The sequence below is a fragment of the Amblyomma mixtum genome, chromosome 3 (assembly GCF_055824585.1).
Source record: "Amblyomma mixtum isolate Tamu chromosome 3, ASM5582458v1, whole genome shotgun sequence".
Lineage (NCBI taxonomy): Eukaryota > Metazoa > Arthropoda > Arachnida > Ixodida > Ixodidae > Amblyomma > Amblyomma mixtum.
In genome coordinates, this window is record NC_143014.1 from 275,150,859 (window position 1) to 275,176,169 (window position 25,311).

The following is a 25,311-nucleotide window of genomic DNA, read 5'->3' on the forward strand; positions in this document are numbered from 1 at the left end:
CCACGAGGCTTTAATTTCTCGCGCACCCTTTTGCATTTTCGCTCGATGCGAAGTCCGCATCTACCCAACCTTTGGATTTTGCGCCTACTAAATGGCGTTATTTCCACTCGCGGCTTTCCATCGCGATAACTAAGCTTGGTAGAGCGCTTCGGCGGTTTCTTTTTGTCAATTATCCTGACCCTGTCACTGCGGCCTCGTACCGACTTTCGCTCTTTGAGCCGCACACGCGTTTTCCTTGCGCGCGCGTGCCGCTTTCTGTGGGAGCACAGTTTCTCACGTGACTGCAGCGGAAAGCGAGAGCCGTCAAGAGAGCACGCGCCTTTGCGCGTCTTGCTCTCGCCGTGCTGGCGGCAAGATTCACGCTTGTCCCACTGCTTAATTTTTCGCCTCCTGGGCAGCGCTCTCTTGTATCTCGGTTTCCTCCCTCGATACTCTTTCCCGCGCGAATTCTTGTATGATTTCCTTTTTGCAGTTTATATTACTGCCAAGATCTATGTGCCTCGACCCACTTATGTGTTTCGCTTTGCGCGATAGCGACGCCTGGAACATTTCTTTAGCTCTGATTCTGATTATAGTTTCAGGGCTGTCGAAGTGACTGACTTTGCTGCTATCCATGTGCTGTTGAAGCTGATGCTTCCGATGGTGGCAACCCGTTTTCGCGCGTTTGCCCTTTCTCTCTTTTCGGCGGCGCCCGTCTTTCTTCTGCCTGCCTTTCATCTTTCGGCGGCACCACTCTTTCTTTTGCCTGCCTTTCATCGTCTTTCGGTGACAGCTGTCTCTCTTGAGTTTGCCTTTACTGTTCTTTCGGCGGCAGCACTGCTTGTCTATCACCTTGTGGTGATAGCTCTCTTTTCGGAACTGGCTGTTACTTTCTTTCCGGTTGCAGCTTTCTTTCTTATGCCTTCCTTTCATCTTCTCCTGAGGAAGCACATGCTGCTTCCGTCGCCTAGGTTCCTGTTCCCTGACAATATCACTCTGATTGTCAGCCGATTCATGTGCTACCTAGTTCAGGCCTGTCTTTAGCGCCTTTACTAGCGTCCTCCAAACTGAGTTCTTCCTCGTCAGCCTCTAAGAGTGCACATTCGTCCTCATCTTTCTCGGACTGGCTGACGTCTACAGCCCCCATGTCGTCTGGAAGGTTCTGTTCTCCACTGTCGTCCAGCACCTTAGTTTCTTCAGGCGCAGACAAACCAGTGTTTTCAACTGACATGAGTGATGGTATACAGCTCTCGTCATGCTCCTGACGCGTTTCAGCCAATTTCGGATGAGGGTCGGCTCTGCACTCAGTCGCGGTGTTCCCGCTGCTGCAGCTGCTTTCAGGAATGTCGTAAAGCTCAGAGCAGTGCGAAAGCACGGGACTCGTTTCGCATTCCTCGCCAGAGACACTAACGCACAACTCAGCGTCCGCAAACTTTCCATGCGCCTGCTTCCGTTGATCGTAAATTTCGGGTTTCTGCATCTCTGCCGAACGTGCTGCACAACACGGTGTGCCGTCCTCATTTACTTCGCTTCCGTCGGCGCAGGCCTTTTCATTAATGTCCAGACAGACGTCCTCTCTGCCCTGTTCGGCAACTTCTCCTGCTTTCGACACGCTAGGAGATCCGCTTTCCGGTAACTCCGCCACAATTTCAATGGGCGAGACCTCTGTAAGTGCACCGTCCGATGCTGTGACTACGTTATCCGATGGTAGAGAGGTTTCCTCGGTTGGCGAATGTAGGGCAATTCCCAATGTTACAGCAGCAGTTACATCTGCCACGTACGGACTACCTTCCTCTGTGCCGCACTGGCAGGGCTGCTCTACAGCGACGCACTCTACCTCTGTGTCCCGATCTTCCGAACCTTCCGCATTTTCGAGCCATTCTAAAATGTCGGCTTTAAACTGGTAGGGAAAATCGTTAAACGATGGGGTTCTATTCTCTCGCAGGTACCTTTGGCGAAGGTACAGCGGTGACACGTTATATCTCGTCAGTAAGAAGCTTTTCAGCTCATCGTAGTCCGCCAAGCCGCCGTCCAACAGGCGCTTGACAACGTCATACGCTTCGCTGGAAAGCAGGGATACCAACTGCTGTGCCCAACCATTCCGCTCAACGCGTTTTCTCTCGCAGACACGCTCGAACTCCGCCAAATATTTCGCCATATCTTCGGCGATCACGAATGGCTGCGGCCTGTCTCTCAGCTGTTGACCGTTAGTCTCATGCAGAGCGGACAATGTTTTATATCTCTCGAAATCGATCTCATGCGCTTCAAGCTCCAGGTCCATCAGTTTCTTAGCGCGGGCATGCCGTTTTATCTCAAGCTGCCTCCGTTTTTCTGCCTCTTCGCGCTCAAGCTGTTTCTGTTTTTCTGCCTCTTCGTGCTCACGGCGTTCTGTGATCTCCTCCCAGGCCTCATTGGCTTCCTCAGCCGTTACATTCTCCTTTCGCATGATCTCAAGAATCGCATGCTTTCGTTTTGCGGGGATCAAATCAATGCCCAACTCTTCACAAATTTCGATGAGTTCTTTCACTTTGAAGTTCTCCATCATGCACAATAGCCTCTTGTAGTTTGCCCTTTTCTTAGAATTTCCTTGCCGGTCACTACTATAGCGCTACTAGTATGACACGCGCAAGTAATTCTTTCCAAACACGCCTCGTTAACTCCCTCTGCACCAGCTTTCTTTTCAAAGCGCTCCGACTTGGCTCGAAACAGCAAAGCTCTCTCCAGTGCAACACACAGCCCTACACTAAACTACAATCACGTGTGCTAGAGCAGTCTGGCGAATTGAGGGGAAAACATCAGGCACTCACCGCGCCGAGGTAGCTGACGCCGGTCGATCCCGCAGCTGCCATCCACTGTTGGGACTGGGAGTCCGAGCCAGGAAACGGTCGAGGCGACGGTGAGTCAAACGACTTTTCTGTACAGTATGTACAAGGGCTTTTACATGATACAAGGGCCAAGAGCACCACGAGCTAGCACAAAGAAGGGCTGCCCCGGCGGCGAGCGTAGCTCCGGCGTGACGGCTCTTCTGCTGCCCGTCTGCTGCGCGGGCTCAGCGCGGCTCCGCTTTTAAAGCCGCTGGTAACGGTTACGGCAGCCAGCCGTTCAAATCCTCCAATCAGGTCACGGCACTGGCCACCGTTCAAATTAGACCAATGGTCGAGAGCCGGCGAGCGTCGGAGGAGTTCGCACCGACGGAGAGGAGGGGAGGAGAAGGGTCCGTGTCGGCGCCGCGGTGGCGGGATGAGTCACGCTGCACGCCGCGACATGTCCGAGAGAGTCTGGGCCTGCTTTGAGCGACGGCGGGCGCGCAGCGCTTGTTTCCAGAGAGGCCAGCCAACGAAATGGGAGCTCCGGCACTACAGGGCATAGAAACCACACACGGAGGCCCTGTGGACGGGGCGTCTTCTGTGAAGGCTGGCTTCAAGCGGTCGATAGAAATGGTGTCAGTGCGCCCATGAAGGTCCACGATGAAGAACTTCGGTGTTCTTTCGAGTACACAAAAGGGCCGTCGTAGGGCCGCTGAAGCGGCTTGCGGACAGTCTCGGCGAACAAAGACGTGGGTGCAAGTCGCTAGTTCGGCAGGAACGTATGAAGATGGCCGAGACTGGCGTCGGAGATGTGGCGTTCGGAGATGGCGGCAAAAACGGCGGAGCAGCGTCACGTAATCAGTAGGGTCGTGACTTGTGAACGAATCGGTGGATTCGAAAAATTCACCAGGAAGACGTAGGGGCGAGCCGAAGACAAGTTCTGCCAGAGTGCAACGAAGATCTTGTTTTAGTGTAGCACGGAGGCTGAGCAGAACCAGTGGTAGGGATGCAGTCCAGTGGGTAGTGTCGAGTTGGGCTTTGAGGGATGTTTTTAGCGAACGATGGAAACGTTCGATCATGCCGTTGGCGATGGGATGGTAAGCAGTAGTTCTGATTCGGGAAGTGCCAAGTAAATTCATAAGGTTATTAAAAAGGGAAGATTCAAACTGGGCGCCACGGTTGGTGGTGATGGTCGAGGGAACTCCGTACCGGGAGACCCAACCGGCGACGAATGTCCTGGCGATGGTGTCACTGGTGGCGTCAGGCAGAGGGAACGCTTCGGACCAGCGAGTAAACTGATCGATGCAAGTAAGGAGGTATGTGTGCTCAGCGGAAGGTGGCCAGGGACCAAAGATATCGATGTGGACGTTGTTGAAACGGGCGGACGGCGGAGGGAACGAGCCGAAAGGAGAGGTCGTGTGTCGCTGAGTTTTAGACTCCTGGCAAGCCAGGTAGGCACGGGCCCAGGCGCGCACGTCCTTGTTGATGCCGGGCCAGACGTAATGTTTTGTGAGAAGATGCTGCGTGGCGCGGATTCCGGGATGGGCCAGGCTGTGGAGGCCGTCGAAGACAAGACGACGAAAGGCAGAGGGGACCAAAGGGCGCGGAGTGCCGGCCGAAGTGTCGCAGATGATGGGGACGGGGCGCGAAGGGAGGAGAATTTTACGGAGAACCAGCGAGCCAGGGTCCTTGCGAATGTCCATAACTTCCGAGTTATGTTGCTGCGCTGTGGCGAGGGCGGCAAAGTCGATGTTCGTTGATGGAGCAGCAGAGGCGAGGGAAGCCGTAACATGCGACAGAGCGTCCGCCGGGGCATTGTCAAAACCCTGCACATGTCTGATGTCGGTCGTGAATTCTGCCACGTACGAAAGGTGACGAATTTCACGAGGCGAGAATTTACCGCTCCCTGATTTGATGGCAAAAATGAGTGGTTTGTGGTCGGTGACGATGTGGAACTGCCGACCTTCTAGGAGGTGCTTGAAATGCCGCACTGACATGTACTGCCAGCAGCAAAAGTTTGCGGGATCTCCAGCGCGTGGCGGAGCGACGCAAAACAGCATTCCAGCGCCATCTGCCGCGATTACGCCCGATGCCGAGGCTCACAGCACTTCCGTGTTAGCCATTATTTGTGCATGCCTGTCCTTTCTTTGTTATAGGGCATGTCTCATCGCGTTCTTCGCCGGGATCCGCTTTTGCCACTGGCAACGAATCGCCGTGTCACCGTCGTTGCGCGTCTGTTTCGGCTGCTGCGATGGTGACAAGTGCTCCGATCCCTCGCGCGAGCCAAAGTAGGACTGGCTGCGAACATCACACAGCGCCTCAGCGGTTTCCCTGAGTCTGATAAGCACGTCACGGGGAAGCAAACGTCAAGGCATGCTTGATAGCGAAGAAAGGATAGGCATGCGCAAAGCGTGCTTCAAACGCCATTTCCGTGAGCCTCGACATCGGGCGTAATCGCGGCAGATGGCGCTGGAATGCAGTTTTGCGTCGCTCCGCCACGCGCTGGAGATCCCGCAAACTTTTGCTGCTGACAGTACATGGCAAGAAGTTCACGGCCGGAAGTGCTGTAGCGGCTTTCGGCAGCGGAAAACTTGCGGGAGAAAAATGAGAGGGGGCTCCAAGCACCATCCACAAGCTGGTGTAGCACAGCTCCAACGCCGGAGTCGGAGGCGTTGGTCATGAGCCGTAAGGGTGCATCAGGACGCGGATGGGCAAGGAATGCGAGGTCTGATAGTTTTGCTTTGGCGGCCCGGAAAGAATCCAGAGCAGCTGAAGACCGTGTCAGTTGTGCAGAGTTTGTTTTCTTGCCTTGAAGCATGTCTGTCAATGGCTTGAGGAGTGCAGCACAGTGAGGGATGAAACGGCGGCAAAAATTGATGAGGCCTAGAAATTAACAGAGCTGGCGGATTGAGGCAGGCTGTGGAAAGTCTTGAGTGGCCTGTACTTTTGATGGGAGAGGCCGGATGCCGGAGCGGTTCACACGGTGACCAAGGAAATCGAGCTCTGACTTGCCGAATTCACATTTGGCTCTGTTGATGATCAGGCCATAATCAGAGAGCCGTTGAAACAGCTGCCGGAGGTGTTGCAAGTGCTGCTCCGGGTCTTGGCTGAATACGAGGAGGTCATTGATGTTGGCCATGCAGAAAGATAGACCCCGTGTAACTGTGTCAACGAAGCGTTGAAATGTCTGGCCAGAGTTACGAAGGCCAAATGGCATGCGGAGGTATTCGAAGAGGCCGAATGATGTAATGATTGCAGTTCTGGTTGCATCGGATGGTTCGACAGGGATCTGGTGGTAGGCCTTGACGAGATCGATTTTAGAGAAAATTGTGGCGCCATGCAGTGCGGAGGTGAAATCGGCGATGTGAGGTAGGGGATAACGGTCCGGAACGGTAGCGTTGTTGAGGGCGCGGTAATCGCCACAGGGCCGCCAGTCCCCTGGGGATTTCTTTGGTACCATGTGTAGAGGGGACGCCCATGGGCTAGATGAAGGTCGGATTATGCCGAGCTCCAGCATGTGTTCGAACTCATTGCGGGCGATCTGTAAACGGTCTGGAGCAAGGCGACGGGCTCGAGCGTGTGTTGGCGGGCCAGTGGTCACAATGTGATGCTTCACCTGGTGTTTGACGGGCAGTAAAAAGTTGGAGGAAGGACGGAGTAGAAAAGGGTATTCATCCAGGAGGATCTCGTAGGCAGACTGGTGCGGGCTGGGCATACTGGAAAGCGGTTCTCGAAGACGGAGGCCCTGAACAGAGAGGTTCGTCACGACGTCCACGAGACACTTGCGGGGCATGTTGACCAGCAGATTGTAGTGACGCAGGAAATTAGCTCCTAGGATTGGGTAGCGTACTTCTGCGACGAGGAAAACCCATCTGAACACACGTCGGAGGCCCAAATTGAGTGTAAGAGCATGTTCACTGTAGGTAGCGATGGGGGTGAGATTTGCGGCTTGGAGCAATGGGCCAGTGCGGCGAGAAGGTGATGATGCAAAGCTGCAGGGCAGGACGCTCACCTCGGCACCGGTGTCGACGAGAAAACGGAGGCCCGAGTTGTGGTCGCGAATAAAGAATAAGCGGCTGGTCTCTGGGTTGACACCACTTGCCGCTTCTAGTGGTGTCGTGGGAAGTTTCCCTGGAAGCGACAGGGAGGGGTACACCGACGCGCTGCTTCAGCAAAGGTGCGGTGATACCAGCACTCGCTGCCTTGAAGAGGTGGGGTAGCACTGCGTCGGCGAGGTGAAGTCTGGCGACGGGAAGGCGAGCGAGAGCGGGAAGTCGACAGTGCGGCGATTTGGTCGGAGTCGCGTGATCTGCGCTTGGAAGTCGTCTGAAGGTCCACGCAGGAGGGAAGAGATGATGGCAGCGTGGGAGGCTGCGAGACTGTGCAGAGAGGTTTTGCGGAGTAGGAAACTTCCATGACGGAGTCCGCCAGCTCAGCAGGCTTCTCCAAGGACAACCCCTGGGCGGGCACAAGCACCATGCAGACCAACGGCGGCAAGCGCTGAAGGAAAAACTCACGCAGGAAAGCTTGGTTGAAAGTAGCAGTCGTGTTGCCCAGGAGCTGCTGGAGCCGCCGCAGCAACTGGGTAGGTTTGCGGTCCCTATTTCTTCGGAGGAGATGAGCTGCTGGAGGCGGCGATGTTCCGAGACGGCTGTGCGCTTGATCAGCTCAGCAGCCAACGTGTCGAACGGGGCCGAGGCGGGCGGAGTTATGAGGAGGTCGCGGACCTCGGCGGCAATCTCAGGTGGTAACGACGCAGCGATGTGATGAAACTTGTGCGCCTGGCTGGTGATGCGGCCAATAGTGAACTGGCTGTTGACCTGAGCGAGCCAGAGCCGAGGATCGGCTGCCGAGAACGGGGGAAGGCGAAGGGACAGTGCAGAGACTGCGCTGGAGGGTCCGTCACCGGGCATGGCGGAGGCGTTGTCGTCGGCGTTGGCCATGGTGAGAGAGGGTGTTCCAGCAGATGTCCGGAGTCACCAGTTTGTTGCACCCAAAAGTATGAGGCCGGCACGATGAAAGAAGTGATTAGTTTACTGGGCGGAGTGTTAGAATGTAAGATGGCGTGCCCAAGAGAGGCGCGTGCCACTGGCACGAGAGTCTAGCTCCATTCGGCGGAACTTCGGCGTCATCTTCATCCGCAGCTGGTACTGCTCCTACCGCGTGAGGCCGCTGCTACTGCTACATGTATGCGTCGGAAATTGGCAGATGCTCGAGCACCGGAGAGGGGAAGGAATGTTATAAAACATTCTCTGCCCGGAAATGCTATGGAGGAAGCAGGACCTTCAGACCCCCAATGATTTGACGAACTTGAGATCAGGAGCAAAAATTCCAAACCCCTCTTACACCACAGCTAACACTTAATCATTCACATTACACACTCGTAACCATTGTGCAAGAATTTTTAACCTGGCATAAAAACATACCTGACCTTTGGGGCCATTGTTGAGCATGTTTGCTTTATTTTGCTGCTATTGGCCAGCACCATCGACTATCGCAAAATCATTTGATCACGCCGTGGTACAGAAAACGCCTTTCTAACAGTGGTGAAACGAACGTGGGTGACTGCGTGATTTTGTTGATGATGGATTGGTGGGCGTGCAAGCCAGCAAGCAGGCACGCAGACCTATGATATGGATGTATGGTATTTTAAGAATATGACTGAGTGCAATACTGGGGGTTATTTTTGTGTGAGGGAACTTCAGGCACCTTATTTTTTTTTTCCTTCTGCAACTGGTCACTGCTTGCATGGTTTAACTTGACTTTTTCATCATCTTTTGAGAACTTTTGAAACGGCAGGCTGCCATTAGGCTAATAGTGGTGCTGCGTTTGGCAGTGCTACTATCGACAAAATACTTGTATTTGTGATCGATATCCCCTGTCATATTTTAGCGATAGCTTTTTTAAAACCACCATAATGTTTTAGACAACAGTTTGGCTAGTGCATCTCAGTAAATGCCACAGTCAGTATTGCCTAGGGTGTGGGCAGTTGTTGCATCTCGGATACTGGGGTATATTATTGTTCTTTCACCATGCCTGACTTTTTTTGTCCGTTCATAACCAAGCCCAAAGAACGTTTTATATGTATGTGTGTTATGGGACCAAGCTTTCGATGGAATTGCCTGAATTGAAGCAACATTTTTAGTACAATAACTAAACATCCCTCCTTTATGGTGTCCAGTCTGCTGGCATTGCCTTTTCAAGATCTACATGCCAAGTTCATTGCTTTTTTTTAACATCTTTTTTCAGACGAGATTGTTGGAGCTATGATGAATGCTTAGTGTTCGCTCTTGGAAACAGGATTTAAAATGATTTTTGTTGGGGCTACTTTCATTGAAAGATCGATGATGGGCCCGTAACAAAACCTTGGCTCCACTTCAGAAGCCCGAGTGCTTTTTAGGAATAGCATTCTTTCAAAGTCATTCTCTTGCCTGCCAGTAGGTAACTGATTTGAAGAAAAAATATTTGTGGTGTAATGAGGCGACTCGCACAGTTAGTATGGACGGCCACAGTCCTTGTTCCAGCGGTGCTGCTCAGCAGGCCAGCGTTCGGAAGCGTAAACCCGAACTTCATCAGCTTCGCCTTCCTTCTTCTTTCTCGCCTGCATCGGTGCTAGCTGCTGGGGCATCAAACCCCAACTCTCTTTCTTACAATACCGCCGGGATGAAAAGGCGCCATCCTAGCGGCCTAAGGGCACGAGACGATAGCTGGGTCGTAGTAGGGCTTCAGGCGGTGTAAGTGCACAATTTCACGGCCGCGGCGGCGATGATCAGACGAAGGCATGATAGGCTCAACGAGATAATTAACTGGGGATGTCTGCTGAACAAGGTGATAGGGGCCCTGGTATTTGCTCAGCAGTTTTGTAGACTGTCCTGAGCTGGAGGAGGGCACCCAAAGCCAAACCAAGGATTCAGGAAGATCGGTTTTTTGACGGTGTTGGTCGTGAGAAGTAAAGGAATGGGCGAGTTGACGGCATTCTTCGGCATGCACAGCGGCCTGAGAGACGGTTGTAAATTCGGATGAATCTGGGCAGTAAGGGAGTGTGGTCTCCATTATGGAGGAAGGCTCGCACCCGTAGAGAAGAAAATACGGGGAAAAACCAGTAGTGGCTTGCGTTGCAGAGTTGTAAGCATAGGTAACGAAAGGTAGAACGCGGTCCCATTCGGAGTGATCGGCAGAAATGTACTTGGCCATCCTGTCGCCGAGGGTCCGGTTAAAGGGCTCGGTCATGCCGTTTATCTGCGGATGGTACGAAGACGTTGTGCGATGAACGATATGATGGTCCCGAAGAAGGGCTTCCACGACACCGGACAAGAAGACGCGACCCCGATCGCTGAGTAATTCCTGAGGCGCACCATGACGAAGAACGATGTTCTGAAGTATGAAACCGGTTACGTCAGAGGCCGTCGCAACTGGTAACGGGGCAGTTTCCGCATAGCGCGCGAGATGATCAATGGCGACGATGATCCAGTGGTGCCCTGCGGCAGTGCTGGGATGAGGGCCATAAAGGTCAATTCCAACACTGTCGAATGGCCGGGCTGGACACGGCAACGGCTGCAGAGGAGCAGGTGAGTGTGGTGGTGGGTTCTTGCGATGCTGACATTCCAGGCAAGAGCGTATGTACTGGCGAACAAAACGGTACATACCCCGCCAATAATACTGAAGGTGTAGGCAGGTAAAAGTTTTTAGCAGACCGGCATGAGCACATTGCGGGTCGTCGTGATAACTGCCACAAATGGCGGAGTGGAGATGCCTTGGAATCACGAGCAGCTATTTGCGACTCGCACAGTTAGTATGGACGGCCACAGTCCTTGTTCCAGCGGTGCTGCTCAGCAGGCCAGCGTTCGGAAGCGCAAACCCGAACTTCATCAGCTTCGCCTACCTTCTTCTTTCTCGCCTTCGTTGGCGCTAGCTGCTGGGGCATCAAACCCCAACCCTCTTTCTTACAGTAGTCAAATCCTAGCTAAGCCTCAACTACTCTGCTGCAGGAATGTGTGCGCGCTACATTCATGTTTTATTGCCATGCATACACACTGAGCATTGTTAGTAATCACATTTTTTGTGCATGCATTTCATTGCGCTTGTTTGTGCCGTCGACCAGAACGGTGACCAAGTGATTAACAACTTCACATGAAACCTCGTCCACCGGTCAAGGTTTCTCCATGGCTAAGGGCGTCGTGAAGGCATGGCTGCACTGCATACTGGAGATGCCATGGCATGAGACAGTCTTCGGTTCTTGGCTGTCGTCCGCTGCTTGCGAAGGCAATCCTGCTTTCGCTTAGCTGCGGCAGCTGTTTCTTTGTCCTGGCATTCATGGTGCTGGACAAAATTGCCTCGCAAACCTCTTTTTGCTTCTTCTGACCCCTTCTTCTCCTCCATCTTTCATCTCCATGGCCATCTTCTTTTACAGTGATAGCTGTTAAGCACCCATTCCCGAGTTTCGCGTCGTAGTACGACTACTACGACATACTGCTTACGTACTTAAGTAGTATGTCATAACAGGTGGATTGGATACATTACTATGGGAACCACTCGGAGGGTGGTTACCATAGAAGGAGGAGGGTATGTGTTAGTAGCAGAGTGCATAACCGGTGGGTGGTTACAACCGGAACCATCCAAGGGGTGGTTACAAAGGAAGGAGGAGGGTGTGGCAAGAACAGATTTCCCAGCTCAAGGATGGCTATCATATTTGCTTAATTGGAGATCAACCAATTTTTTAAATTTTAAAGTGGGGGTGGGGGGGGGGAGGGGTCGACTTAGAATTAGAACCAGAGCGTGGCACCATAAACAAAGGCGAGACAAATGAAATATCAGGGATGCTACAACTTAGTTGTATTTTTGCTGCCGGGCTCCCTCGCATCCCTCTTGGTGCTGTCCTTGAGCAGCAGCTCTGTCGACATGCAGAACTGGCACCCCCTCCCTGCGCGCGGTGGCCGGTGGCGGCTGTCGATGAGCGGCGAACTAGCACCCCCTCCCCATGCATTGCTGCCGATTATGGCTGCTGATAAGAGGTGGCGGCCCGATAACACTTCCATGTTCTACTCTTAAGGGGACAGGGTAAGCAAAAAATCAATCTTTAATTTCTAATACAGCATTCTTTCCTGTATCTTTGCCAGTATTTCACTTCTTCTGGCGTTGTATATTTCCCTTCAAAAATACCTTTGAAAATGTGGAAGCGAGTGGCCAGGTCACATTTTTTGTAGAGACATTGTCTAACCAGCCATTTGAAATTCAATTCTATGACAGGAACTGAATGTTTCTTAATTAGTTCAGTTGAAGTAAAAGCATTTAGGAACTTGGGCTCCAAGCGCATCACCTCGGAGCAAGCCCCAAAAAATTAGTGCCTGAGGCACTAAGGATGTGCATAGCAGGTGCTCTCATAACATTCAACGGCGGTAAAATAGCAAGAGCAAAGTTTCTGGAGCCCTTTCGGCTAACCTGGAGCAGTAACACTCTCCATCAGCTGAGAGAAGACTGGTGACAAGTTTCTTAAGCTGGCTGGGCAGCAAAATGTAAAAAAAGAAGCCTAGGAAACTTAAAAACTCGTAGAGAAATACTAGGATAAGTTGAATGACTATGGAGGTCATGCCTATGGAATATATTGGTCAGCGGAAGTTCGCAAAGCGAAAAACTTCACGCGGTCGACTCCAGGTAATTCGAAGCCTCTTAATTGAAAATGTAGGTTAATTAGAAGTGCTGGTCCCGTCAGTTTTGCATGCAATCCTATGGAAGAAATCGCTCGATAATTCGAAGTCCTCGTCCAATGATATTTTTTAAATGGAAGTTTATTTTCAGCCGGGATACTCGAGGCGCTTGTCATTCTTTGGTAGAATGTGTAATTTTTCAAGCGCTACAACAGCTCAGTGCTTCGCGTTGGTGTCAATGCCACCACAGCCGTCGGCAGCGCCGGCCTTCTTGGAGCGGTGCGATTATTCATTGCTACGGCTGCCGAGGCCTCCATGATCAGCTCTGGCGGGAGTCGAGGCGGCTGCCGTGCATGGCTGGATCTGATTGCGGAGGCCACATGGGTGCTGTAGGTGCGCGCAGCGCTGCATACTGGCAGTAGCGAGATTGTGCGAGATTAGGCTTGCAGCGTGCACAGCGTATGTTGAGGTGTGTGTTGGTCGAGTGCCTTTGTTGCATTGTGCGGGTAGCTCGTTAGCTAGGTTGTTCCGCGGGTGATCCTACGATTCGGAATTGACGGTACGTAGTCGCACCGTTGATAGCCATGGCAAACCGTGGCTCTTCTCCGATACTCGACCTAGCAACGAAAGTCGTGGTTTTGAAGGAAGTTGAGAAGGGAGGCGCCACCAAACAAGACATTGCGCGGAAGTACGGGATCAAGCCAAACGTGCTCTCAAACTTGATGAAGAATAAGTGCACAATAATGGATGCATTTGAGAACGACAAGTTCAAGACATCTCGGAAGCGAATGCGCACCGGGTCATACCTCTGCTGGTTTGGATTAGGGAGGCCCGGAGCAACGAACTTCCTCTCAGCAGAGACATGGTTGCGATGAAAGTCTGAACGTTTGCAGCAATGTTGGGGATCAATGACTTCGTTTCGTCAGATGGATGGCTAACGCGCTTAAAGATCACCATGACCTGGTTTTTAAGAGCATGTGTGGTGAAAAAGCATCCATTAACTAGGAAACATGCGCCACGTGGAAGGACAAAAAGCTGCGTGAATGTCTGTGTATGCAAGCCAGAAGACATCTTCAATGCTGATGAGACTGCGCTCTTCTATCGGCTTCTACCTGAGAAGACCCTGACATTCAAGGACGACGACTGTACTGGGGACAAACGCAGCAAGGAGAGGGTGTTGGTGCTGATCGCGGCAAACATGACTGGCATGGAACGACGTCGCCTACTTGTGGTTGGGAAAGCCACCTTGCTGATATGTTTTAAAGGCGTAAAGACGCTGCCTGTGGACTATGAGTCGAACAAAAATGCGTGGATGACGGCCGAAATCTTCAAGAGCTGGATAACCAAATTGGACCACAAGTTTGCTTCTTCGAACCACAAGGTGTTGTTTCTTGTGGACCATGCTCAAGTGAATGTGCCAGCCTTGCATTTTTGCCTCGCATTTTTGCCTGCAAACATGACATCTGTTCTGCAGCCAATGGACCAAGGCATCATCAAGAATGTTAAGGTCCTGTACAGGTGGCACCTCCTCGAACGCATGATTTTGTGTATGGATAACTCCACAAAATGCCAGGTGAGCCTACTCAATGCCATCCACATGTTAGCGTGAGCATGGGATCGTGTGAAGCAAGAAACAATCGCAAACTGCTTCAGGGCTTGCGGTTTTGTGGCAGCTTCTTTGGAGGATGCCTCTGCAATTTCACCGGAGGAAGCGTCGACAAGCGAGCTTGACGGAACTGATTTTGGTGATGCTTTCAGGGATGTCAGTTTTGAAGATTACGTCACCGTAGACAAGGCGGTCGAAACATGCAGTGCACTGACGGATAGCGAGATTGTGGAGATTATTCGGCCCCAGGAATTGACCCAGGAAAGCGACGACAATGTTGAAGATGAGCCGCAACCTAAGGCTGCCAATGCAGCTGCGGGCCTTGCTCTTGTGAAGTGCTTCTTTGCCGCTGAAGGTAACGCGGAAGAAGTGTTCCGCCCCATTTACAGCCTGCAGAACTTGCTTTCAGCAGCGCGATTCGGCAAGGAGCAAAGAAAGATGACCGACTATTTTTTTTTTGAGAGAAAATACTTGCTTTCACTACTAATAAAATGCTGCTTTTGTGTTTTGTGCTTAACTGGAAGTTTTTTGCGATCCCCATGAACTTCGTATTAACGGGAGTCGACTGTAATTAAGTTACTTTTTACTTAAGTTCATTTACTCAGAAGTTTTTGTGTTATGACAGTATCGTTATCTTCAAAACAATGCGAGGCAGAAGGTCAGTTCTTTGTCTGTGCTTTATATGAGCATGTGGGAATAGACTGAACAAAAGCTGGGCAACTGCAATGGTCTGTTTTGATTTTATAGACTGAAATAACGCCAAAAGCATACTCTCTAGTCCTCGAGATGGAAAAAATTGAAAAATTAGTGTTTCAATTGTGTTATTGTATAGGTTCTGTCAAAAGAATATAAATCAGCAATAGGTAGGCGTTATCTCGGTTGGTTAAGAAAAGTGCACCGAAACATGCCCCCCCCCCCCCCCCCCCCGTTTTGTACTGTTAACTGTGCACTAGACGCTCAAGGGAGTGTTGATAGTTGATGGAAGGGCTGCTGTTCCAATCGCGGGAGCACCGCCACTCAGAACCATAGAGCTTATTAGTATTCACTTCATCCACCATGGAGGAAGGAAACAACTCGGGAGAGGCGGTTGCGTCACATTTTTTGAAGCCAGCTCCCCCCCCCCACCACTACTTGGCCACCATCTCAGCGTGCTTGCGCATGCGCAGCAGGCATTGCACCGGACGCTGCCACTGCTCCCAGCGTTATTGTGGGTACAGTCATAAAGTTTCTTACTATGTACCTAGAGGGAAAGCTGACGGCGGTGCACTTCAGCCACCATGGACGCTCAAAGCATCATGGGCTCATCTTAAGGAAAGTAATATAGAGCGCAAAAAACAGGGACAGCAGAGAGACACAAACAACAGGACTGGCGCTGAACTAACGACTGAAATTTTATTGAAAACGGCAGAGCTTTAAATGTCAGTGCACGTTAAAGAACCCCAGGTGGTCGAAATTTCCGGAGCCCTTCACTACGGCGTCTCTCGTAGCCTTAGTCGCTTTGGGACGTTAAACCCCATAAACCAAACCAAACCAGAGCTTTAAATACAAACAGGCCATCACAATTCCAAGAAGATAATGACTCACCGTAAGGTTATTGTGTGTTGTTTGTGTCTCTCTGCTGTCCCTGTTTGTTGCGCTGTATATTACTTTCCTTAAGATGAGCCACCGACTAGCCCATACCAGAATTTTGATCAACATGGGCTGATGAGCTACTTGTTGCGGGACAGTGGGATTTTTTCGGGAACACAGAGTGGCACTACTAAGTTGTTTTATTCTGAAAGTGCTGTTCTCCGTGTGTGTGTGTGTGTGCATACGTACTAAGGGAAGAGCCTTCAAATGGCACTCCCCGCATACAGACTTTGGTGTGAACGTAGTGCGCAAACGCAACAGTACACGACGCCAATAAAAGATTTCTCTTTTCTGAAATGCCATGAAAAAAACCCTCTTAAAGTGTTTAAGAAACAACATTTCTTTAAAACATTTATTTTTAAAAGTGCAGCTGTTAAGCTTGAATTTTAGTTTTTGTAGTGTTCAATACTTGTCCAATAGGAGAGCTAGCCATCTCTTGTTTTGGGCAAACTTTGCATGAACGTGCTTTTCTGCTCGTTTGTTGCAATTTATGGACAGGATATTGAATGTTAGGGCATTCTTGATTATTGAACAGCATTTATTTTTGCATTATATTTTGGCTGAAAGTTGTGGATCTGCAATCGGTAGCTCACCGGCCCATGATGCTTTGAACGCCCATGATGGCTGAAGTGATCTTGAGGGACCTCCATGCAAACTCTCATAGACGGTTTGCCAGCTTTCTCTCTAGGTAATAGTAAGAAACTCTATGGCCTTGAGGAAGGAAGAAACTGTATGCCGCGCTCATATGATTTTGGCGCGAACATAGTGTGCAAATGCCATAGTAGCGAAAACGCAACAGCACACAATGCCAATAGAAGGTTTCTCTTTTCCGAAATGCCATTAAAAAAACCTCTCAGAGTTTAAGCAACAATTTTTTTGAATACATTTATTTTTTAAAAGTGCGCCTGTTAGGCACGAAATATTTTTTTAAGTGGTTAATACTTGGCCAATAGGAAAGCTAGCCATCTCTTATTTTGGGCAAACTGCATTTACATGCTTTTCTGCTCGTTTTTTGCAATTTATAATCAGGATATCGAATGTTAGGGCATTCTTGTTTGTCGAACAGCATTTATTTCTGCATTATTTTTTGGCCAAATGTTGTGGTTCTGCAGTCTAAAGCTCATTGGCCCATAGTGCTTTGAGCGCCCATGGTGGCTGAAGTGGTCTTGAGAGAGCTCCATGCAAACTCCCATAGACGGGGCAGATGGGGTGCCAGCTTTCCCTCTGGGTAATAGTGAGAAACTCTGTACCTACAATGGACACACAAGGCATGTCGTGAAGACAGCGCTTTGGATTGATATCTGGTGGCTTGTAGACTGTGCTACGGATTGGATTTTTTTGGTTGTTCAGTTTCATTTTCACTACTGTAGTTTTCTCTGATGTTTTGTGCGCTTTGTGGCAGTGTTGTTACCAGCTACGCACGCAGGTAATTTGAGATCCGGAGCATCCGAAGGTGCTTGACGTGAAGTGAGCTGAGCAGTGTCTGCGGCCTGCTAGGTATTAAGTCTGTTTGCCACTATCGCTGGGAGCCTTTTACAGCAAGCTGGGTTTGCTTGAGGGAACCTGTGCTGCCTGTGCATTGAAAGGTGAAAGACTGGAACAAAGTTTTTTTTTGTGGTTTGAGAACTGAACAGTCTGCTGCTTTGGCCACTCTGTGCATTTCTCGTAGGAGTCTCGGAGGCACTTATCTTTTAAAAGCGTAAAATACTTTGACAAGTGCAACTTATGTCAGCCGTACTCGCTGAGGATTGTGTTTGCTTCATTTCAAAGTCTGGCAGTGGCCGCGCATTACATGCAGGAATAACTTCCACTTACAGAATTAATTCACGCAAATACCTGCATGTTGCATTTTTCAGCATGAACACGTACGGCCGTCACTTACGGGTAGGACAGGTTTCCGCTTCCTAATTCATGTTTTTCTTGACAAAATCTGTAAGCGCAGCGCCAGGGCATGGGGAGAGCCGGCACTTAGCACATGCGAACTTATTTCTCATGGAAAAGAGAGGACTCGGGCAAGTTTCTCAAGGCACGAACATAGCCTATGCACGAACATGGGGCGAACCCGCAATTGCAGACACCAATGAAACGTTTGTTTTTTTCACAATGTGAAAGCGGAAGCTTGTATAGGGTGCTATTTTAAGCGTTAACAATTTTTTTGAAAGTATATTTGCTCTATTTGGCGGCATGAAAAAAAAGCCCTCTCTCGCCATGGGCAAATTCGGTGCTCGTTTACGCCAACGTTTTTAAAGTATATTTAAGAATGTTGGCTTACACCTGTTTGCTTTCCTGCTCATTTATTGAAATCTACAGTAAGCATATTTTATTGCTGGACACACTGATTGTAAAACAACGCTTCTCTGCAACATATAATTTGGGAAAATTTGTATTGCTGCAGTCGTAGTTGGGTTTTAGGGCCAAGCAATGTTCAATATTCCTACAGTGGATGAAGTGCCCTTTAAGAAACACGCATAGACTGTGTCGCCAGCTTTCCCTTTAGTACACTTTACCTCTAGGTAATATTCAGAAACTTTATGCTCATAACAGCAGCGGTGCCGGGGGGTGTCGGTAGCTGACAGAAGATCCGACACCGCTCACGGGTAGTTTCTCTTTGGCTTTGATGCATTTGACGACCATTTTTTAATGTAGTGCTTCGTCAATCGTCATTTGTGCTCCAGGTCCAGTAAGCGTCCGGCTCTCGTTCATGGCTACATTCAAGATGGCTGTCGTTCTTTACGCTGAATAAATGAACAACCGTGTGCCGGACCGTAAGTTCGATGTCTCGGAACGGGGGATACAGGTGTGGCGGCTGCAGCAAGGCAAAATTTTCAGCTGTTCCACGCAATTTCATGGTGTGGCTGTTTGCGAAGTGTGGGATTTCGCTCTACGATGACGTTAGAACGATGTGTTGTGAAACCACAGCAGCGATCACAATGGCAGCGCTAGTGAGGACAATGGCGAAAATGTTCACGAGTAGTCCGGTGACTAATACATTGTCGTTTTGGAATGTGCCCACGGGCACACCCGCGCGCGGCTGATGACAAGCTGCGGCGGCCGGATAATGCTAGCGTGTTCTACTATTAAAGGCCAAGCTTAAGCGACCGCCAAGTTTTTCTTTCCTGACATGTGATATTGGGGGGTCGGCTTACATTTGAGTCAACTTGTAATCATGTAAATACGGTACTATGGAAGGCGGAGGGTATGGTGAGAATTTAAGAAAGCGCAACCAGTGGGGGGTTGCCACGGGGACCAGCTGGAGGGTAGTTATCCAGGAAGGAAAGAGAGGGTTACCATGGAAGGAGGAGGGTATGACGAGGGCATAGGAAAGCATATCCAGGGGGTGGTGACCATGGGAGGAGGCAGGTATGGTGAGAGCGTAAGGCGAAAGGGAATTGTGGTTAGCATGGTAAATAACTGTAGAGTAGTTATCCTGGAAAGAAGAGGAAGAGGGTTACTGTGGAAGGAGGATGGTATGGCGGAAGCACAGGAATACGTAAACGGAGAATGGTTATAAATACCTATACCTGTACATGGTGTTTCACCTAAGACTTTACACAGTTTTTTAAAAATAGGCTTTCTGAGTTTGAAGAGCACTTTTTTCAGCATAGCACTGCCAGCGGCGTATTACATCAGAATGCTGTGAAGACGTGCTAACTAGCAGGCTGGTTAACTAATATTCAATAGTTAACTTTTTAGCTGTTACTGCTAAGCTTCTTAATTACTGGGAGGCGTAAAGCGCACCATAGTTAATATCCATATCAGTTTTCAGCCTGCTAGTTAGCACGTCTTAGCTCTATTCTGATGCACTACACTGCTGAAAATGCTATGCTGAAAAAAGTGCTCTTCTAACTCAAAAAGCCTGTTTTTAAAAATTATGTAAAGTCATAGATGAAACATCCTGTATATAAATACCTTAAGGGGTGACGGGGGTTTTGAAATGATTAAAAAATGTGAAAGTTTCTGTTTTACAAAAATGGCATATTCGGGATCGATACACTCTGTTCCTGCCCAAAATGCTTCAAGGTCTAAATTCAGCCTCCAAGTACTAAAATATCTATATGTTTCATGCCTATGAAGCCCGGAAATGGTGATTTCGGAGTGAAGTGCGGCAGGACTTCATGCCAATTGCTTCCCACTACCGCTTCCCCGATGCCCTGTTTTGTCTGAAAGCTGGGCCCCTTCTCCACTGGGAAATATTTTTGGAACTACTGGGAAATATTTTTGGAACGTCCGCATTCGTTTTGAGGCCTCTACAATGACCTTCGAATGGCTGGCGTGTGCACTTTAAATGCAATTTCCTCAGCTTCACATTTTTTGCCAACATGACTAGCCTTACGTAAGTTTTTACAATGTTTTTATGGGTACAATTTCAATTAATCTTATACCATTCAATTCAGAAAGAACTAAACTGGAGCTATGCGGTTTTGTTTGGCCGAGCCAATTATTTCAAACTTTGTGAACCATAATGTCACCTAACTATACTTCATAATTGGGGTGCTTGGACAAAATTTAACATTTTTATATGATGTACTATCGCACTCAGCATGAGCTACACCGCTCTAACGCCTGCCCGGGCACTCGCGCGGTGTAGCTCATACTCAACGAGATAGTATTTCAACAACAATATAATTAACATAGCTCCAAATGGCAGGCCTTTGGCTACAGCCCCATTTCAATTGAAACCAAAAAGAATTGAAAAAAGTGTCTTAACGACCCATAAGAATTTAATTAGGATTAATTTATTTATCATTAATATGGGAACTAATTGAGATATACTGAAAATAATTATATTTTGAAAATGCGAAAAAACACATGTACGCACCTAATTTCATTACGATATCTTTAATAATAAAAATGTTTATTTCAGTGGTCCTTGACCCCACCTTCAATAGAAGGAAACGCCTTGTGCCATGGCGCTCTTTGGCCGCAGATGCCGCTGTGACATAAAATCCATTATCATCATCATCATCATGTTTATTTCAAAACCCACATCTCCCCTTAACAGCTGTCACTGAATCTTGCATTACATGATGGTACTGTCCTGTCAATTTTTTGTTGTGGTTCATGTAGCATCCATTCTGCATTTGTGTAGCTTGGCTGCATTTCTTGTTTCTGCGTGCTTCTTTCCAGTCATGGAGACACTTGCTTCGTCCTGCCATTCTTGATGTCAGCCAATTTGTGTTTCTTGGCTTTGTATCTGTTTTTGCCTGCCACTTTACTGCTATGAAACAGTCACTACTTAATGCTTAAAGGGGGACATGGCAAGCAAACTGCCCAGTTTGGTGTAAATTTTTTACTTCTCAGTTTGTTTTTTTATCACAATCCTTGGGACTTTTATTTCGTTACAAAAAATTATAATGAAATATGCAGTAGAAATTTAGAAAATGACATTTTTTTAATGTGTGGTTGTTGAAAATTTAAAGCGAATCGTGCTTTTGATAGTCCTGGCACACCGCTGATACCACAGCTTTCCAGCGATGGAGCTTCGCCATCATGGTGCCACAGTAAAAAGGACAGATGAGAGCATTCTAATGGCTGCAGTGCTGCACTTCTTCAAGAAAAATGCAAAAGTAAATGAGGCGAGAAAAAGTAGCTTTGAGATTGGATGCTTGCGTCACATGATAGCCAGAGAGCGCATCCATTTGCTGAGGTGCTTACGCATTGGCGGCATGCTTGACACGTGCATGTCGAGCTGTGGCAGGATGCTTGTGTCTGCTGTTGTCTCTTGAAATATACGCCTTCTTCTCCAGCATGTTTGCTGTCTTCACCATGCTTGATCGGCAAAGACGTAAAGCAAGATTACATCTCAAATGGCTTCTTTTTGCTTCGTATCTTCTGTGACGCTTGTTAGTTCCAGCATGATAGTGACCAAATTGCATGATAATGACCGTACTATCAAACTGATTTTTAGTGTGGCATGTTGCTCAAGACGGTTTTGAGCATTAGAGACTGCTTTTGCCACAGTTGTGGCAAAGCAAACGTTAAGGTAAATTTCCTCCGCTTTCACTTTTTCTGCAGTTACTATCACTCATCCTTTCAGAATGAATGGCAAGAGAATTATTGTTTTTTGTGCTGGAGTCCCAAAACATTGAAGAGGAAATAAAGCTGTTAATTTTTCTACACCTACATGTAATAGTTTTTCAAAGTTATTTTTATAGGAAGTGTTTTCATGGTAATATGCGCGTTAAAGATGAACCTTTATTTTTATAAATACTAGGCGTGGTAAGAAAAGAAGAATGAAGTTTATTGTAGAAAACTGGATTTCATGAACATGTTGACATCAAAAATCTGTGCACTTTCTACTTAATTATTTAATAACCCTAGGATGACTTAATGAAGTTAATGTTACTTGGCAACTGTGGGAGCTGTTTCAGAATGAAATGTTCTTAAATCTGCGTACAAAGTTACATACCTGCACCAAATTTGGTTACATTTCATGCATAGATAATAAAATAGTTCTAATTGCCGCGTCCTCCCTTAAAGTCGACCATTGATTTTTTAGAAGTGCAAATGCATCCTTGAAACATGCAGAGGTGCATTGAAATGATAGCCAGGCAGTTTAAAGGGTCGCACATGATTCTGGTTGGACACCCAAGGGATGCAGGTTTGCAACCTGATGAGACTTAGAATTCTTTCTGGTGTACTTTATTTTTGGGAGTTTTCTAGTAATGTGGACGGGTGGAAAAAACTTTGCAGACATGGCTAAGCGACAATGCAGGCAGTAAATGCATTATTGCATTAAAGTAAACTCTAAAAGGTATGTTGGGCACTTAAAGTGCGCAATACAAATAACCATGTTTCATCATTCACTTAGCCTGACTAACACAGCATGCAAGGATTGTTTTTTTGCCGTGACCCAAATTAAGCATTAGTGTAACTTGAGCGTAGTGTGGCACTGTAGTTGCTTGTATTAATAATTCATGAACCATTTTTGATGGTCATGACTGTATCTTAATCTGACAAAATAGTACAGAGACAATCATACATTACATTAATACTACATTATTACATGGTGGCAGGTGTCCCAATGTGCTAATGCATTATGGTGGGTGGTGCTGGGAGTGGAACAAGATTACAAAAAAATGCAGGGTAGGAGAGCATGGCAGTGTGTGAGCAGTGGACTCGAAATGGAGTTGTACTTTTGCTTTCTGCAGGGATGGTTGCCTGGAGGTGCGCTGAAATAGAAAGAAATAAAGCCAAACAGTAAACAGTCACGCACACAGACTGTGCTGAAGGAGATGTGAACCAGGAGAAGAAACTAAAAAGCCTTATTTTTTAATGTACAGCAGTGAAGGGTACTAAGAAAAAGCAGGAGCACAACTGGCGAATGATGACATCACAGGACGTCATGCCGTTTTACATCCACCATTCACTCATTGATTAGAATGATGGGCCAGTGAAATGCTTTTGCCTTTATAATTACAGCCTTGCCTTGCACATTAGTGGAGTAGATGAGGTAAGATTTATCGAGGAAGAGCGTGAATGGGCTTAATTTGATTTAGAGTTTTTACTGCTTCTTGAAGTGCGCATGGCTCTCATATTTTGCTGGGGCAATCATAACTGCCTGATCTATGCACTGCACTTCTATATTTGTAATGTCCAAACCTGCTGAGAGGCCCTTTAATTGGCAGGAAGTTTAAAACCTAATTCACATTTGCATACTTCCTGTACTTGATATGGGACATGAAGGAGATGACTTGAAATTAGTGTGCACTGAGGATTTCTTGTACAACTGTGTCTTCGCAGAAATGGTGTTCTGATTAGAATTTTATTCTTTTTCTCAGGCAAGCAAGGTGTAGAAGAGGGAGCAGAAGTGTGTCAGCACCTTTGCACAGCTGGTTCACCAGCCTCACTAACAGGCGAAGAAAGTGTGAAGAATTCAGTTTCTGAAGATGGATCGGGCCCTACATCCACAGCGAAGTGTAATTCATCATCGCAGCTTTCCATCAAGCCAATTCCTAAAGGTCCATTAAGTTCTGGACCGTCTGGTGACCCTAGTAGGATAGCTGAGTTGAAAATCGGTCACGTTTGGAGTTGCAGGGAAGCAGCTGACCTGACCATCACTCCAAATTCAGCAACACAGCTTTCCATCAAGCCAATTCCTAACGGTCCGTTAAGTTCTGGACCGCCTGGTGACTCTAGTAGGATAGCTGAGTTGAAAATCGGTCACGTTTGGAGTTGCAGGGAAGCGTCTGACCTGACCATCACTCCAAATTCAGCAACACAGCTTTCCATCAAGCCAATTCCGAACGGTCCATTAAGCTCTGGACCATCTGGTGATTCTAGTAGGATAGCTCAGCTGAAAATCGGTCACGTTTGGAGTGGCAGGGCAGCAGCTGACCTCCTGACCATCACTCCAGTTCCCAATGCGAAAAAAAAACCTGAGCTTACTATCACTACAATTCCTGTAGCCAGTAGATCAACCCGGGCGACCGTCAGTCCAGTCCCCATTGCCAGTTTGAAGAGTCCGGCTGCTGGAGATGGATCGGGACTCGCACCCACAGCTGACTGTAATTCAGCATCTCAACTTTCCATCAAGCCAATTCCTGCAGGTCCATTAAGTTCTGGACCCTCTGGTGACTCTAGTAGGATAGCTAAGCTGAGCATCGGTTCAGTTTGTGGCGGCAGTGTAGCGGCTGACCTCACCATCACTAGAGTTCCCACCACTGGGGGAAAAGCTGAGCTTACGATCACTGCAGTGCCTTTGTCCAGTGAATCAACTCGGGTGACCATCGGTCGAGTTCCCAGCAACAGTGGCAAAGCTGAGCTGTCCATCAGTTTAGTTGCTGAAGGTGAACGAAAATTTTGCCCCAAAAACGGCTGTGTAGTAATACCCGAGCTCTCTGTCATTCCAATTCATGGCGATAAACTGAGTCCTGGACCCAAAGACAGATCGAATGGACGAAATTTTCCAGTCAAAAGGCGGAGGCGCAACTCTGAAAAGGAACCTCAGGAAGATGTCATGATCTCAGATGAAGTTTCCGTTCCTCCTGCTAAAACTTTCAAGTTTTTACAGTAATGTCGTTAGGAACTCTAAAGAACTATGGATTGCCATTGAAGGAAGTTTTTATACTTCAGCAAAAAATTTTAAGTGCTGACAAAAGGTAAATATCAGGGCTCTGAAAAGGTCTCTGGACTGCCAAAAAAGTTTGCATGTGCGGTTAATACATTTTTTACTTTGAAAAGTGAATTAGCCTGCATCTTCGCCCCGGTTTTAGCAAATATCAATGAGGATCACGTTTTGGGATCATGTGTCAGGATTGTGTATTGAATTTTGTGTAAGGATTGTGTTGAAATTACGTTATATAAGATAGAGTCGCAGATATATGCATTGTACATGAAGCATGGTAACCAGAGCATCATCTATAGCATGTTTTATAAATTCATCTGGAATAAAGTCTGGTGAAATGCTGCGTAGATGTAAGTGCAGTGTGCCCCCCTTCTGCTATCTAAGAGCTTGTCCTAATATCTTGCAGTCATGTGAAACCATAGTACTGCTAAGTAGTTTCAGATGTGTTCATGCATGTTCTGTGTGCATTTGCATTTCGGCAAGGATTTGCTTGCTGTGTGTTCACCTGATGTGGTGGCTTAATGGCTGCGGCGTTCTTCGGCTGCCTTGCCCAATGTCGTGGCATTGAATCGTGGCTGC

At 48.2% G+C, this 25,311-nt stretch overlaps 1 protein-coding gene across 3 annotated transcripts in view; it reads left to right on the forward strand.

The window, feature by feature from the left end:
• LOC149354945 (death domain-associated protein 6-like) overlaps positions 1–25,015 on the forward strand; it is a 104,963-nt gene extending 79,948 nt beyond the window's left edge. For 2 of the 3 annotated variants that reach the window (XM_089583554.1, XM_089583555.1), the window contains one exon: positions 23,447–25,015. In XM_089583554.1, the coding sequence (XP_089439680.1) occupies positions 23,447–24,681 (1,235 nt within the window). In that variant the 3' untranslated portion in view covers positions 24,682–25,015. The remainder of the gene's footprint in view (positions 1–23,446) is intronic. The other variant, XM_089583553.1, reaches the window with a different exon arrangement.
• The last annotated feature ends 296 nt before the right edge of the window (positions 25,016–25,311 follow it).